Below are 16962 nucleotides of genomic sequence, written 5' to 3' on the forward strand. Positions count from 1 at the left end.
TTCACAAACTCCTTCAGTGACGTCAGTGTGAGGAGAGTTTTCAATATCGGAAACAATCAGACCTGAGTCTCGGACAGAGAAGGCTAAAGTGGCTATGATAGTTAGCACCAGAGGTCTCTATGCTAAAGTGGCTATGATAGTTAGCATCAGAGGTCTCTATGCTAAAGTGGCTATGATAGTTAGCACCAGAGGTCCCTATGCTAAAGTGGCTATGATAGTTAGCACCAGAGGTCCCTATGCTAAAGTGGCTATGATAGTTAGCACCAGAGGTCCCTATGCTAAAGTGGCTATGATAGTTAGCATCAGAGGTCCCTATGCTAAAGTGGCTATGATAGTTAGCATCAGAGGTCCCAATGCTAAAGTGGCTATGATAGTTAGCATCAGAGGTCCCTATGCTAAAGTGGCTATGATAGTTAGCATCAGAGGTCCCTATGCTAAAGTGGCTATGATAGTTAGCATCAGAGGTCCCTATGCTAAAGTGGCTATGATAGTTAGCATCAGAGGTCCCTATGCTAAAGTGGCTATGATAGTTAGCATCAGAGGTCCCAATGCTAAAGTGGCTATGATAGTTAGCATCAGAGGTCCCTATGCTAAAGTGGCTATGATAGTTAGCACCAGAGGTCCCTATGCTAAAGTGGCTATGATAGTTAGCATCAGAGGTCCCTATGCTAAAGTGGCTATGATAGTTAGCACCAGAGGTCCCTATGCTAAAGTGGCTATGATAGTTAGCATCAGAGGTCCCTATGCTAAAGTGGCTATGATAGTTAGCATCAGAGGTCCCTATGCTAAAGTGGCTATGATAGTTAGCATCAGAGGTCCCTATGCTAAAGTGGCTATGATAGTTAGCATCAGAGGTCCCTATGCTAAAGTGGCTATGATAGTTAGCATCAGAGGTCACTATGCTAAAGTGGCTATGATAGTTAGCACCAGAGGTCTCTATGCTAAAGTGGCTATGATAGTTAGCATCAGAGGTCCCTATGCGAAAGTGGCTATGATAGTTAGCATCAGAGGTCCCTATGCTAAAGTGGCTATGATAGTTAGCATCAGAGGTCCCTATGCTAAAGTGGCTATGATAGTTAGCATCAGAGGTCCCTATGCTAAAGTGGCTATGATAGTTAGAATCAGAGGTCCCTATGCTAAAGTGGCTATGATAGTTAGCATCAGAGGTCCCTATGCTAAAGTAGCTATGATAGTTAGCACCAGAGGTCCCTATGCTAAAGTGGCTATGATAGTTAGCATCAGAGGTCCCTATGCTAAAGTGGCTATGATAGTTAGCACCAGAGGTCCCTATGCTAAAGTGGCTATGATAGTTAGATCCAGAGGTCCCTATGCTAAAGTGGCTATGATAGTTAGCACCAGAGGTCCCTATGCTAAAGTGGCTATGATAGTTAGCACCAAAGGTCCCTATGCTAAAGTGGCTATGATAGTTAGCACCAGAGGTCCCTATGCTAAAGTGGCTATGATAGTTAGCATCAGAGGTCCCTATGCTAAAGTGGCTATGATAGTTAGCACCAGAGGTCCCTATGCTAAAGTGGCTATGATAGTTAGCACCAGAGGTCCCTATGCTAAAGTGGCTATGATAGTTAGCACCAGAGGTCCCTATGCTAAAGTGGCTATGATAGTTAGCACCAAAGGTCCCTATGCTAAATGGGCTATGATAGTTAGCACCAGAGGTCCCTATGCTAAAGTGGCTATGATAGTTAGCACCAGAGGTCCATATGCTAAAGTGGCTATGATAGTTAGCACCAGAGGTCCATATGCTAAAGTGGCTATGATAGTTAGCATCAGAGGTCCCTCTGCTAAAGTGGCTATGATAGTTAGCACCAGAGGTCCCTATGCTAAAGTGGCTATGATAGTTAGCATCAGAGGTCCCTATGCTAAAGTGGCTATGATAGTTAGCACCAGAGGTCCCTATGCTAAAGTGGCTATGATAGTTAGCATCAAAGGTCCCTATGCTAAAGTGGCTATGATAGTTAGCATCAGAGGTCCCTATGCTAAAGTGGCTATGATAGTTAGCACCAGAGGTCCCTATGCTAAAGTGGCTATGATAGTTAGCACCAGAGGTCCCTATGCTAAAGTGGCTATGATAGTTAGCACCAGAGGTCCCTATGCTAAAGTGGCTATGATAGTTAGCATCAGAGGTCACTATGCTAAAGTGGCTATGATAGTTAGCATCAGAGGTCCCTATGCTAAAGTGGCTATGATAGTTAGCATCAGAGGTCCCTATGCTAAAGTGGCTATGATAGTTAGCATCAGAGGTCCCTATGCTAAAGTGGCTATGATAGTTAGCACCAGAGCTCCCTATGCTAAAGTGGCTATGATAGTTAGCACCAGAGGTCAGTATGCTAAAGTGGCTATGATAGTTAGCATCAGAGGTCCCTATGCTAAAGTGGCTATGATAGTTAGCATCAGAGGTCCCTATGCTAAAGTGGCTATGATAGTTAGCATCAGAGGTCCCTATGCTAAAGTGGCTATGATAGTTAGCATCAGAGGTCCCTATGCTAAAGTGGCTATGATAGTTAGCACCAGAGGTCCCTATGCTAAAGTGGCTATGATAGTTAGCACCAGAGGTCCCTCTGCTAAAGTGGCTATGATAGTTAGCATCAGGGGTCCCTATGCTAACGTGGCTATGATAGTTAGCATCAGAGGTCCCTATGCTAAAGTGGCTATGATAGTTAGCATCAGAGGTCCCTATGCTAAAGTGGCTATGATAGTTAGCACCAGAGGTCCCTATGCTAAAGTGGCTATGATAGTTAGATCCAGAGGTCCCTATGCTAAAGTGGCTATGATAGTTAGCACCAGAGGTCCCTATGCTAAAGTGGCTATGATAGTTAGCACCAAAGGTCCCTATGCTAAAGTGGCTATGATAGTTAGCACCAGAGGTCCCTATGCTAAAGTGGCTATGATAGTTAGCATCAGAGGTCCCTATGCTAAAGTGGCTATGATAGTTAGCACCAGAGGTCCCTATGCTAAAGTGGCTATGATAGTTAGCACCAGAGGTCCCTATGCTAAAGTGGCTATGATAGTTAGCACCAGAGGTCCCTATGCTAAAGTGGCTATGATAGTTAGCACCAAAGGTCCCTATGCTAAATGGGCTATGATAGTTAGCACCAGAGGTCCCTATGCTAAAGTGGCTATGATAGTTAGCACCAGAGGTCCATATGCTAAAGTGGCTATGATAGTTAGCACCAGAGGTCCATATGCTAAAGTGGCTATGATAGTTAGCATCAGAGGTCCCTCTGCTAAAGTGGCTATGATAGTTAGCACCAGAGGTCCCTATGCTAAAGTGGCTATGATAGTTAGCATCAGAGGTCCCTATGCTAAAGTGGCTATGATAGTTAGCACCAGAGGTCCCTATGCTAAAGTGGCTATGATAGTTAGCATCAAAGGTCCCTATGCTAAAGTGGCTATGATAGTTAGCATCAGAGGTCCCTATGCTAAAGTGGCTATGATAGTTAGCACCAGAGGTCCCTATGCTAAAGTGGCTATGATAGTTAGCACCAGAGGTCCCTATGCTAAAGTGGCTATGATAGTTAGCACCAGAGGTCCCTATGCTAAAGTGGCTATGATAGTTAGCATCAGAGGTCACTATGCTAAAGTGGCTATGATAGTTAGCATCAGAGGTCCCTATGCTAAAGTGGCTATGATAGTTAGCACCAGAGGTCCCTATGCTAAAGTGGCTATGATAGTTAGCACCAGAGGTCCCTATGCTAAAGTGGCTATGATAGTTAGCACCAGAGGTCCCTATGCTAAAGTGGCTATGATAGTTAGCACCAAAGGTCCCTATGCTAAAGTGGCTATGATAGTTAGCACCAGAGGTCCCTATGCTAAAGTGGCTATGATAGTTAGCACCAGAGGTCCATATGCTAAAGTGGCTATGATAGTTAGCACCAGAGGTCCATATGCTAAAGTGGCTATGATAGTTAGCATCAGAGGTCCCTCTGCTAAAGTGGCTATGATAGTTAGCACCAGAGGTCCCTATGCTAAAGTGGCTATGATAGTTAGCATCAGAGGTCCCTATGCTAAAGTGGCTATGATAGTTAGCACCAGAGGTCCCTATGCTAAAGTGGCTATGATAGTTAGCATCAGAGGTCCCTATGCTAAAGTGGCTATGATAGTTAGCATCAGAGGTCCCTATGCTAAAGTGGCTATGATAGTTAGCACCAGAGGTCCCTATGCTAAAGTGGCTATGATAGTTAGCACCAGAGGTCCCTATGCTAAAGTGGCTATGATAGTTAGCACCAGAGGTCCCTATGCTAAAGTGGCTATGATAGTTAGCATCAGAGGTCCCTCTGCTAAAGTGGCTATGATAGTTAGCACCAGAGGTCCCTATGCTAAAGTGGCTATGATAGTTAGCATCAGAGGTCCCTATGCTAAAGTGGCTATGATAGTTAGCACCAGAGGTCCCTATGCTAAAGTGGCTATGATAGTTAGCATCAGAGGTCCCTATGCTAAAGTGGCTATGATAGTTAGCATCAGAGGTCCCTATGCTAAAGTGGCTATGATAGTTAGCACCAGAGGTCCCTATGCTAAAGTGGCTATGATAGTTAGCACCAGAGGTCCCTATGCTAAAGTGGCTATGATAGTTAGCACCAGAGGTCCCTATGCTAAAGTGGCTATGATAGTTAGCATCAGAGGTCCCTATGCTAAAGTGGCTATGATAGTTAGCATCAGAGGTCCCTATGCTAAAGTGGCTATGATAGTTAGCATCAGAGGTCCCTATGCTAAAGTGGCTATGATAGTTAGCATCAGAGGTCCCTATGCTAAAGTGGCTATGATAGTTAGCACAAGAGGTCCCTATGCTAAAGTGGCTATGATAGTTAGCATCAGAGGTCACTATGCTAAAGTGGCTATGATAGTTAGCATCAGAGGTCACTATGCTAAAGTGGCTATGATAGTTAGCACCAGAGGTCCCTATGCTAAAGTGGCTATGATAGTTAGCATCAGAGGTCCCTATGCTAAAGTGGCTATGATAGTTAGCATCAGAGGTCCCTATTCTAAAGTGGCTATGATAGTTAGCATCAGAGGTCCCTATGCTAAAGTGGCTATGATAGTTAGCACCAGAGGTCCCTATGCTAAAGTGGCTATGATAGTTAGCACCAGAGGTCACTATGCTAAAGTGGCTATGATAGTTAGCACCAGAGGTCCCTATGCTAAAGTGGCTATGATAGTTAGCACCAGAGGTCACTATGCTAAAGTGGCAATGATAGTTAGCACCAGAGGTCACTATGCTAAAGTGGCTATGATAGTTAGCATCAGAGGTCCCTATGCTAAAGTGGCTATGATAGTTAGCACCAGAGGTCCCGATGCTAAAGTGGCTATGATAGTTAGCACCAGAGGTCCCTATGCTAAAGTGGCTATGATAGTTAGCATCAGAGGTCCCTATGCTAAAGTGGCTATGATAGTTAGCATCAGAGGTCCCTATGCTAAAGTGGCTATGATAGTTAGCATCAGAGGTCCCTATGCTAAAGTGGCTATGATAGTTAGCACCAGAGGTCCCTATGCTAAAGTGGCTATGATAGTTAGCATCAGAGGTCCCTATGCTAAAGTGGCTATGATAGTTAGCCTCAGAGGTCCCTATGCTAAAGTGGCTATGATAGTTAGCACCAGAGGTCCCTATGCTAAAGTGGCTATGATAGTTAGCATCAGAGGTCCCTATGCTAAAGTGGCTATGATAGTTAGCACCAGAGGTCCCTATGCTAAAGTGGCTATGATAGTTAGCACCAGAGGTCCCTATGCTAAAGTGGCTATGATAGTTAGCATCAGAGGTCCCTATGCTAAAGTGGCTATGATAGTTAGCACCAGAGGTCCCTATGCTAAAGTGGCTATGATAGTTAGCATCAGAGGTCCCTATGCTAAAGTGGCTATGATAGCTAGCATCAGAGGTCCCTATGCTAAAGTGTCTATGATAGCTAGCATCAGAGGTCACTATGCTAAAGTGTCTATGATAGCTAGCACCAGATGTCCCTATGCTAAAGTGGCCATGATAGTTAGCATCAGAGGTCCCTATGCTAAAGTGGCTATGATAGTTAGCATCAGAGGTCCCTATGCTAAAGTGGCTATGATAGTTAGCATCAGAGGTCCCTATGCTAAAGTGGCTATGATAGTTAGCACCAGAGGTCCCTATGCTAAAGTGGCTATGATAGTTAGCATCAGAAGTGCCTATGCTAAAGTGGCTATGATAGTTAGCATCAGAGGTGACTATGCTAAAGTGGCTATGATAGTTAGCATCAGAGGTCCCTATGCTAAAGTGGCTATGATAGTTAGCATCAGAGGTCCCTATGCTAAAGTGGCTATGATAGTTAGCATCAGAGGTCCCTATGCTAAAGTGGCTATGATAGTTAGCACCAGAGGTCCCTATGCTAAAGTGGCTATGATAGTTAGCATCAGAGGTCCCTATGCTAAAGTGGCTATGATAGTTAGCATCAGAGGTCCCTATGCTAAAGTGGCTATGATAGTTAGCATCAGAGGTGACTATGCTAAAGTGGCTATGATAGTTAGCATCAGAGGTCCCTATGCTAAAGTGGCTATGATAGTTAGCATCAGAGGTCCCTATGCTAAAGTGGCTATGATAGTTAGCACCAGAGGTCCCTATGCTAAAGTGGCTATGATAGTTAGCATCAGAGGTCCCTATGCTAACGTGGCTATGATAGTTAGCATCAGAGGTCCCTATGCTAAAGTGGCTATGATAGTTAGCATCAGAGGTCCCTATGCTAACGTGGCTATGATAGTTAGCATCAGAGGTCCCTATGCTAAAGTGGCTATGATAGTTAGCATCAGAGGTCACTATGCTAAAGTGGCTATGATAGTTAGCACCAGAGGTCCCTATGCTAAAGTGGGTATGATAGTTAGCATCAGAGGTCCCTATGCTAAAGTGGCTATGATAGTTAGCATCAGAGGTCACTATGCTAAAGTGGCTATGATAGTTAGCATCAGAGGTCCCTATGCTAAAGTGGCTATGATAGTTAGCATCAGAGGTCCCTATGCTAAAGTGGCTATGATAGTTAGCATCAGAGGTCCCTATGCTAAAGTGGCTATGATAGTTAGCATCAGAGGTCCCTATGCTAAAGTGGCTATGATAGTTAGCACCAGAGGTCCCTATGCTAAAGTGGCTATGATAGTTAGCATCAGAGGTCCCTATGCTAAAGTGGCTATGATAGTTAGCATCAGAGGTCACTATGCTAAAGTGGCTATGATAGTTAGCATGGAGGCTCCTTTTCCTAACTCCTTCCTAACTGACAGACCAATTCGGAAGCATCTTGTCATGGACGCTAACGCACATCCGGTTTGGCGTAAGATCTCTGACCAATCTGCTCGTTTCGGACGCAGCATTCGACTCAGACTGAAGTCAGACACGCCCGAGGGTTTAGGGTTTAGAGACACTTGGGTTAGAGTTAAAGGGTTAACCCTTAAACCCTTAACCCTTAACCTTTAACCTTTAACCTGAACCCTTAAACCCTAGCCTTAACCCTAAAGACTCTGAGTGAAGGATCAGCGACGTGGAGGAAACTCCTCAGACTGAAGTCAGAGACACTCGGAGAGTTTTAGAGACACGAGTTAAAGGGTTATGGTTAGAGTTAAAGGGTTAGCCCTTTAAAAACTCCTCAGACTGAAGTCAGAGACACTCGGAGACTTTTAGAGACACTTGGACCAAATCTTCTGTTTCTCAAACTGAAGCCAAAAACCCTTTCACAATAAAAGCCTCTGAGGGCTCTTCATTAAGGCTGCGCTGTGATTGGCTGAGAGCAGCTGGAGCCGAGCCAACATTAATGATCAGCTCAGACTCTCATCTAAAGAAAGGGGAGGAGTCAGGTGGAAACAAAGGGGCGGAGTCAGGAGTACATAAAGCGTGTTTATTGGCTGCTCAGCAGGACGTGAAGGTTTTCCAGAAGAAGTTTTTACAGCCCGCCTTCCTCTCTCTGGGAGCCAATAGGAGCGCTTCCCTGGCCACGTGCACGCTCGCCGGGTCCTCGTGCACGCCCGTCAGCTCCTCGTGCACTGCCTCCGACCTCTCGTGCACGCTCCCCGACTCCGGGTCCTGGAGGGAGTCGTTCTCCAGAGCGAAGAGTTCAGACAAGAGGAGGGAGGAGAGGAGAGACAGGTCCTAAAATAACAAAAAAATAAATATATATTATTAAAATATTAATATTAATGAGACAAGAGGAGGGAGGAGAGGAGAGACAGGTCCTAAAATAACAAAATATATATATTATTAAAATATTAATATTAATGAGACAAGAGGAGGGAGGAGAGGAGAGACAGGTCCTAAAACAACAAAAAAATATATAAATATTATTAAAATATTAACATTAATGAGACAAGAGGAGGGAGGAGAGGAGAGACAGGTCCTAAAATAACAAAAAAAAATATAAATGTTATTAAAATATTAACATTAATGAGACAAGAGGAGGGAGGAGAGGAGAGACAGGTCCTGAAATAACAAAAAAATATATATATATTATTAAAATATTAATATTAATGAGACAAGAGGAGGGAGGAGAGGAGAGACAGGTCCTAAAATAACAAAAAAAAATATAAATGTTATTAAAATATTAACATTAATGAGACAAGAGGAGGGAGGAGAGGAGAGACAGGTCCTGAAATAACAAAATATATATATATTATTAAAATATTAATATTAAAGAGACAAGAGGAGGGAGGAGAGGAGAGACAGGTCCTAAAATAACAAAAAAAAATATATATATTATTAAAATATGAACATTAATGAGACAAGAGGAGGGAGGAGAGGAGAGACAGGTCCTAAAATAACAAAAAATATATAAATGTTATTAAAATATTAACATTAATGAGACAAGAGGAGGGAGGAGAGACAGGTCCTAAAACAACAAAAAATATATAAATGTTATTAAAATATTAACATTAATGAGACAAGAGGAGGGAGGAGAGGAGAGACAGGTCCTAAAATAACAAAAAATATATAAATATTATTAAAATATTAACATTAATGAGACAAGAGGAGGGAGGAGAGACAGGTCCTAAAATAACAACAAAATATATAAATATTATTAAAATATTAACATTAATGAGACAAGAGGAGGGAGGAGAGGAGAGACAGGTCCTAAATAACAACAAAATAACTATAGAGTTATTATCAAAATAATAAGTCCTGGATAAACACAAACAAGTGAAACTCAGAAAATTAGAATATTGTTCAAAAGTTCATTTATTTCTGTGACTCAGATTAAACATGTGTAACGTTACATGTGATGGGTTTCAGTTGAATCACAGTAAATGCACTTTAAGGCTGTTTTTCCTGCACAAACATAAACTACAGGACAGTTTCTCACTGAAGGTTTTATTATAAATGAACTCACGTGGAATTATGTTCAAAACAAACACGCTTCTTTTAAAGTTACTAAATCTCTGTCACTGAAGAAACTTTATCCTGGGACAGTTTGAAACTAAGACGTTTTTACCTCTCCTTTGTGGAGCGTCTGGAGGAACATTCATAAAATCCTTTTCTACATATTTAAGTCCAGATTTACTGATTATAAACGAGTCACGTCTTCATTATGACCACTTTGGCTTTACCCAAATCTAAAAGCTACAAAAGAAAGGTTTAAACATCGGATATAAAGGTTTACAGGGACGTTAAGCCCTTCAGAGTAAAAGCATAAGAGTTAATGAGGTTTACAGGGACATGAAGCCCTTCAGAGTAAAAGCATAAAGAGTTAAAGATGAGGTTTACAGGGACATGAAGCCCTTCAGAGTAAAAGCATAAAGAGTTAAAGATGAGGTTTACAGGGACATGAAGCCCTTCAGAGTAAAAGCATAAGAGTTAAAGATGAGGTTAAGGTTTACAGGGACATGAAGCCCTTCAGAGTAAAAGCATAAAGAGTTAATGATGAGGTTTACAGGGACATGAAGCCCTTCAGAATAAAAGCATAAGAGTTAGTGATGAGGTTTACAGGGACATGAAGCCCTTCAGAATAAAAGCATAAGAGTTAATGATGAGGTTTACAGGGACATGAAGCCCTTCAGAGTAAAAGCATAAGAGTTAATGATGAGGTTTACAGGGACATGAAGCCCTTCAGAATAAAAGCATAAAGAGTTAATGATGAGGTTTACAGGGACATTAAGCCCTTCAGAGTAAAAGCATAAAGAGTTACTGATGAGGTTTACAGGGACATGAAGCCCTTCAGAATAAAAGCATAAGAGTTAGTGATGAGGTTTACAGGGACATGAAGCCCTTCAGAATAAAAGCATAAGAGTTAATGATGAGGTTTACAGGGACATGAAGCCCTTCAGAATAAAAGCATAAGAGTTAGTGATGAGGTTTACAGGGACATGAAGCCCTTCAGAATAAAAGCATAAGAGTTAGTGATGAGGTTTACAGGGACATGAAGCCCTTCAGAATAAAAGCATAAAGAGTTAGTGATGAGGTTTATGAAGCCCTTCAGAGTAAAAGCATAAGAGTTACTGATGAGGTTTACAGGGACATGAAGCCCTTCAGAATAAAAGCATAAAGAGTTAAAGATGAGGTTTACAGGGACATGAAGCCCTTCAGAGTAAAAGCATAAGAGTTAAAGATGAGGTTTACAGGGACATGAAGCCCTTCAGAGTAAAAGCATAAAGAGTTAAAGATGAGGTTTACAGGGACATTAAGCCCTTCAGAATAAAAGCATAAAGAGTTAAAGATGAGGTTTACAGGGACATGAAGCCCTTCAGAATAAAAGCATAAAGAGTTAAAGATGAGGTTTACAGGGACATTAAGCCCTTCAGAGTAAAAGCATTAAGAGTTAAAGATGAGGTTTACAGGGACATGAAGCCCTTCAGAGTAAAAGCATAAAGAGTGCGTTTCGTACCTGGTGTTTGTCTGAAGCCAGCGGTGCGTTTCTCAGCAGGGCGCTCAGTTTGTCGGAGTCGGGGCGAGCGCACACGCAGAGCGCGAGGAGCAGCGCGGCGAGCAGGCTCCGCCCACCGTGCAGGCTCCGCCCACCGTGCAGGCTCCGCCCACCGTGCGCCGCAGGTCCAGGTCTGAAGGGGCTCATGCTGGAGGAGGTCTGAGGTCTGAGGCTGTGAGCGCAGGCGTTTATACCAGGCTGTGACGTCATCTGCAGACCCCCCCCCCCAGAGAGGAGGGAGGCGGGCCCCCCCAGAGAGGAGGGGGCGGGACCTACAAAACAAAACTCACATTTAAACCAGAGTCAGAGAGAGGGAGGCGGGTCCTACAAAATAAAACTCACATTTACAGTAGCAATATAAGTTTCAGGTAAACCTCAATCACCAATATTCACACATCCATTCTCCAAAGAGTTTTCCTCTAGATCAGGGGTCGGCAACGTCAGGCCCGAGGGCCAAATCCGGCCCTTCAGCACAGAACATCTGGCCCTCAAGATGATTTTGAGAAACATTATCACACAAATCAGAGAGGATTTTAAACATTATTAGAGTTAAATGGGAGAAAAAAAAGGTAGAAATACTGTCAGTGCACCCAGTGCATTTCAAGGAAGGAATGACATAAATCTACTTGAAGTAAGAGATTAAATCTAAGGTTTGAGTAGATTTGGTCTGATCTGAGATGAGATAAAACCTCTAGTCGTCGTTATTCTCTTACTTCTCTTACTTCTCTTACACTGCAGGTGAAGAGGGAAAAAATGTATATTTACAGATATCAATGTGAAACTGTTGCTGTCGATCAGTGGCATAAATGTGAGAAAGAAATCCATGGCAAGTTTTCTGTCATTTTATCTTTTCATATAAGAACAAGGTGTTTTATGCCTAAAAATGCCCCAAATTTCACATCTTTTCAGCGACGAAATCTGAATAATGGACAGAGCTACATTCAAATGTATGGTTTCATTTTATTGATGAATGAGTTTCCAAGACTTTCTCTGAGCGGATTCAGGATTTCTTGTTTAGTTTTAAAATAAGCTGTTTTTTAGTGAAAAATTTTGTAAAAATTTAATTTGTACAAAATTGAGAAGAAATGGACGAAAAAGTGATAAGAATTTGACAAGAAATTAACAAAAAAAATTACAAAAAAAATTACAAAAAAGTTACAAAAATTTGACAAAAAATGTGAATCATTTAACGAGAAAGTGACCAAAAATTTACAAAAAATGAAAAAAATTGACAAAAAAATTACAAAAAAGTGAGAAAAATTGGACGAAAAATTGCCTCATTTTTTGACTCAATAAATGGGGCTTAAGGGATTAAATAATAAAAAATCCCTCTGAAAAAATCTTCCAAATCTTGTTCAGTCCGAGGCTGGAAAATGTGAAGTCTTTAGGTCCGACTGACGTGGACATAGTGTCGCCACAATGACAGAAACATGTGTTTGGAGAAAAAGGCCTTGAAATTGTGTTCTCCCATATAAGTCTATGGGGGAACATTGAATCAGCGCGATATTTAAACATGTTATTGTGAAGATTAGGCATATTTTCTGTTTCCGGGTGAAGCTTGTATGTTCAGAGACAGATTTGGCCCAAAAAACCTGAAAACTGAATAAAGTGAGTTTTGCTTGTAGTGTCTCCCCTTAAAGTGAAAAACAATGATTTGTCTGATTCCAAGTGTGTTTTATTCTTGTTCCGTCGGCGCTTTAGCGTTTGTATCTTGGATCAGTTCAAACCGACTCAAACTCAACATAGAAGAACTTTTATTCAAGCCATTTTAAGTCATTTCTCTCATTTAAGACGGTCATGTTTCCAGTGTCGTCATGGTAACTATACGTTCATCTCTACAGTTGGGGGGCCGTATGTTCAGACTCACGTATATTTATGTTCAGACTCACGTATATTTATGTTCAGACTCACGTATATTTATGTTCAGACTCAGGTATATTTATGTTCAGACTCAGGTATATTTATGTTCAGACTCAGGTATATTTATGTTCAGACTCACGTATATTTATGTTCAGACTCAAGTATATTTATGTTCAGACTCACGTATATTCATGTTCAGACTCACGTATATTTATGTTCAGACTCATGTATATTTATGTTCAGACTCAGTATATTTATGTTCAGACTCATGTATATTTATGTTCAGACTCATGTATATTTATGTTCAGACTCAGTATATTTATGTTCAGACTCACGTATATTTATGTTCAGACTCACGTATATTTATGTTCAAACTCACGTATATTTATGTTCAGACTCATGTATATTTATGTTCAGACTCACGTAAATTTATGTTCAGACTCACGTATATTTATGTTCAGACTCACGTAAATTTATGTTCAGACTCACGTATATTTATGTTCAGACTCTCGTATATTCATGTTCAGACTCACGTATATTTATGTTCAGACTCACGTATATTTATGTTCAGACTCTCGTATATTCATGTTCAGACTCACGTATATTTATGTTCAGACTCACGTATATTTATGTTCAGACTCATGTATATTTATGTTCAGACTCACGTATATTTATGTTCAGACTCATGTATATTTATGTTCAGACTCTCGTATATTTATGTTCAGACTCACGTATATTTATGTTCAGACTCTCGTATATTTATGTTCAGACTCATGTATATTTATGTTCAGACTCACGTATATTTATGTTCAGACTCACGTATATTTATGTTCAGACTCATGTATATTTATGTTCAGACTCACGTATATTTATGTTCAGACTCATGTATATTTATGTTCAGACTCACGTATATTTATGTTCAGACTCACGTATATTTATGTTCAGACTCTCGTATATTTATGTTCAGACTCATGTATATTTATGTTCAGACTCAGTATATTTATGTTCAGACTCACGTATATTTATGTTCAGACTCACGTATATTTATGTTCAGACTCAGTATATTTATGTTCAGACTCGTGTATATTTATGTTCAGACTCGTGTATATTTATGTTCAGACTCAGTATATTTATGTTCAGACTCATGTATATTTATGTTCAGACTCATGTATATTTATGTTCAGACTCAGTATATTTATGTTCAGACTCACGTATATTTATGTTCAGACTCACGTATATTTATGTTCAGACTCAGTATATTTATGTTCAGACTCGTGTATATTTATGTTCAGACTCACGTATATTTATGTTCAGACTCAGTATATTTATGTTCAGACTCACGTATATTTATGTTCAGACTCACGTATATTTATGTTCAGACTCATGTATATTTATGTTCAGACTCATGTATATTTATGTTCAGACTCGTGTATATTTATGTTCAGACTCACGTATATTTATGTTCAGACTCGTGTATATTTATGTTCAGACTCACGTATATTTATGTTCAGACTCACGTATATTTATGTTCAGACTCACGTATATTTATGTTCAGACTCAGTATATTTATGTTCAGACTCACGTATATTTATGTTCAGACTCATGTATATTTATGTTCAGACTCACGTATATTTATGTTCAGACTCATGTATATTTATGTTCAGACTCATGTATATTTATGTTCAGACTCACGTATATTTATGTTCAGACTCACGTATATTTATGTTCAGACTCACGTATATTTATGTTCAGACTCACGTATATTTATGTTCAGACTCAGTATATTTATGTTCAGACTCAGTATATTTATGTTCAGACTCATGTATATTTATGTTCAGACTCACGTATATTTATGTTCAGACTCACGTATATTTATGTTCAGACTCACGTATATTTATGTTCAGACTCAGTATATTTATGTTCAGACTCACGTATATTTATGTTCAGACTCACGTATATTTATGTTCAGACTCAGTATATTTATGTTCAGACTCACGTATATTTATGTTCAGACTCACGTATATTTATGTTCAGACTCACGTATATTTATGTTCAGACTCACGTATATTTATGTTCAGACTCACGTATATTTATGCTCAGACTCACGTATATTTATGTTCAGACTCACGTATATTTATGTTCAGACTCACGTATATTTATGTTCAGACTCAGTATATTTATGTTCAGACTCACGTATATTTATGTTTAGACTCATGTATATTTATGTTTAGACTCATGTATATTTATGTTCAGACTCACGTATATTTATGTTCAGACTCACATATATTTAAGTTCAGACTCACGTTTATTTATGTTCAGACTCATGTATATTTATGTTCAGACTCATGTATATTTATGTTCAGACTCATGTATATTTATGTTCAGACTCACGTATATTTATGTTCAGACTCACGTATATTTATGTTCAGACTCACGTATATTTATGTTCAGACTCACGTATATTTATGTTCAGACTCATGTATATTTATGTTCAGACTCTTGTATATTTATGTTCAGACTCACGTATATTTATGTTCAGACTCATGTATATTTATGTTCAGACTCTTGTATATTTATGTTCAGACTCACGTATATTTATGTTCAGACTCAGTATATTTATGTTCAGACTCACGTATATTTATGTTCAGACTCAGTATATTTATGTTCAGACTCACGTATATTTATGTTCAGACTCAGGTATATTTATGTTCAGACTCACGTATATTTATGTTCAGACTCACGTATATTTATGCTCAGACTCACGTATATTTATGTTCAGACTCACGTATATTTATGTTCAGACTCACGTATATTTATGTTCAGACTCATGTATATTTATGTTCAAACTCACGTATATTTATGTTCAGACTCAGTATATTTATGTTCAGTCTCATGTATATTTATGTTCAGACTCACGTATATTTATGTTCAGACTCACGTATATTTATGTTCAGACTCAGTATATTTATGTTCAGACTCACGTATATTTATGTTCAGACTCAGGTATATTTATGTTCAGACTCATGTATATTTATGTTCAGACTCACGTATATTTATGTTCAGACTCACGTATATTTATGTTCAGACTCAGGTATATTTATGTTCAGACTCAGGTATATTTATGTTCAGACTCACGTATATTTATGTTCAGACTCACATATATTTATGTTCAGACTCACGTATATTTATGTTCAGACTCAGTATATTTATGTTCAGACTCACATATATTTATGTTCAGACTCACGTATATTTATGTTCAGACTCTCGTATATTTATGTTCAGACTCACGTATATTTATGTTCAGACTCTCGTATATTTATGTTCAGACTCAGTATATTTATGTTCAGACTCATGTATATTTATGTTCAGACTCAGTATATTTATGTTCAGACTCACGTATATTTATGTTCAGACTCAGTATATTTATGTTCAGACTCACGTATATTTATGTTCAGACTCAGTATATTTATGTTCAGACTCTCGTATATTTATGTTCAGACTCACGTATATTTATGTTCAGACTCATGTATATTTATGTTCAGACTCACGTATATTTATGTTCAGACTCAGTATATTTATGTTCAGACTCACGTATATTTATGTTCAGACTCAGGTATATTTATGTTCAGACTCAGGTATATTTATGTTCAGACTCACGTATATTTATGTTCAGACTCACGTATATTCATGTTCAGACTCAGGTATATTTATGTTAAAACTCATGTATATTCATGTTCAGACTCACGTATATTTATGTTAAAACTCATGTATATTCATGTTCAGACTCACGTATATTTATGTTCAGACTCACGTATATTTATGTTCAGACTCAGGTATATTTATGTTCAGACTCAGGTATATTTATGTTCAGACTCACGTATATTTATGTTCAGACTCAGGTATATTTATGTTCAGACTCAGTATATTTATGTTCAGACTCACGTATATTTATGTTCAGACTCATGTATATTTATGTTCAGACTCACGTATATTTATGTTCAGACTCACGTATATTTATGTTCAGACTCAGTATATTTATGTTCAGACTCAGGTATATTTATGTTCAGACTTGTATATTTATGTTCAGACTCAGTATATTTATGTTCAGACTCACGTATATTTATGTTCAGACTCACGTATATTTATGTTCAGACTCACGTATATTTATGTTCAGACTCACGTATATTTATGTTCAGACTCACGTATATTTATGTTCAGACTCAGTATATTTATGTTC

At 39.1% G+C, this 16962-nt stretch overlaps 2 protein-coding genes across 2 annotated transcripts in view; one reads left to right on the top strand and one right to left on the bottom strand.

The window, feature by feature from the left end:
• Positions 1-16962, top strand: part of atp1b3b (ATPase Na+/K+ transporting subunit beta 3b) — a 75681-nt gene that overhangs the window by 10114 nt on the left and 48605 nt on the right. The gene's annotated exons all lie outside the window — the stretch shown is intronic.
• Positions 7865-11075, bottom strand: LOC306977808 (somatostatin-1A-like; the record flags this gene model as incomplete). Its single annotated transcript, XM_079576250.1, has 2 exons — positions 7865-8104; positions 10827-11075. 2 exons carry the CDS (start codon positions 11073-11075, stop codon positions 7865-7867), a joined length of 489 nt encoding a protein of 162 aa, XP_079432376.1.

This window comes from Gobius niger (assembly GCF_951799975.1).
Source record: "Gobius niger genome assembly, chromosome: 1".
Lineage (NCBI taxonomy): Eukaryota > Metazoa > Chordata > Actinopteri > Gobiiformes > Gobiidae > Gobius > Gobius niger.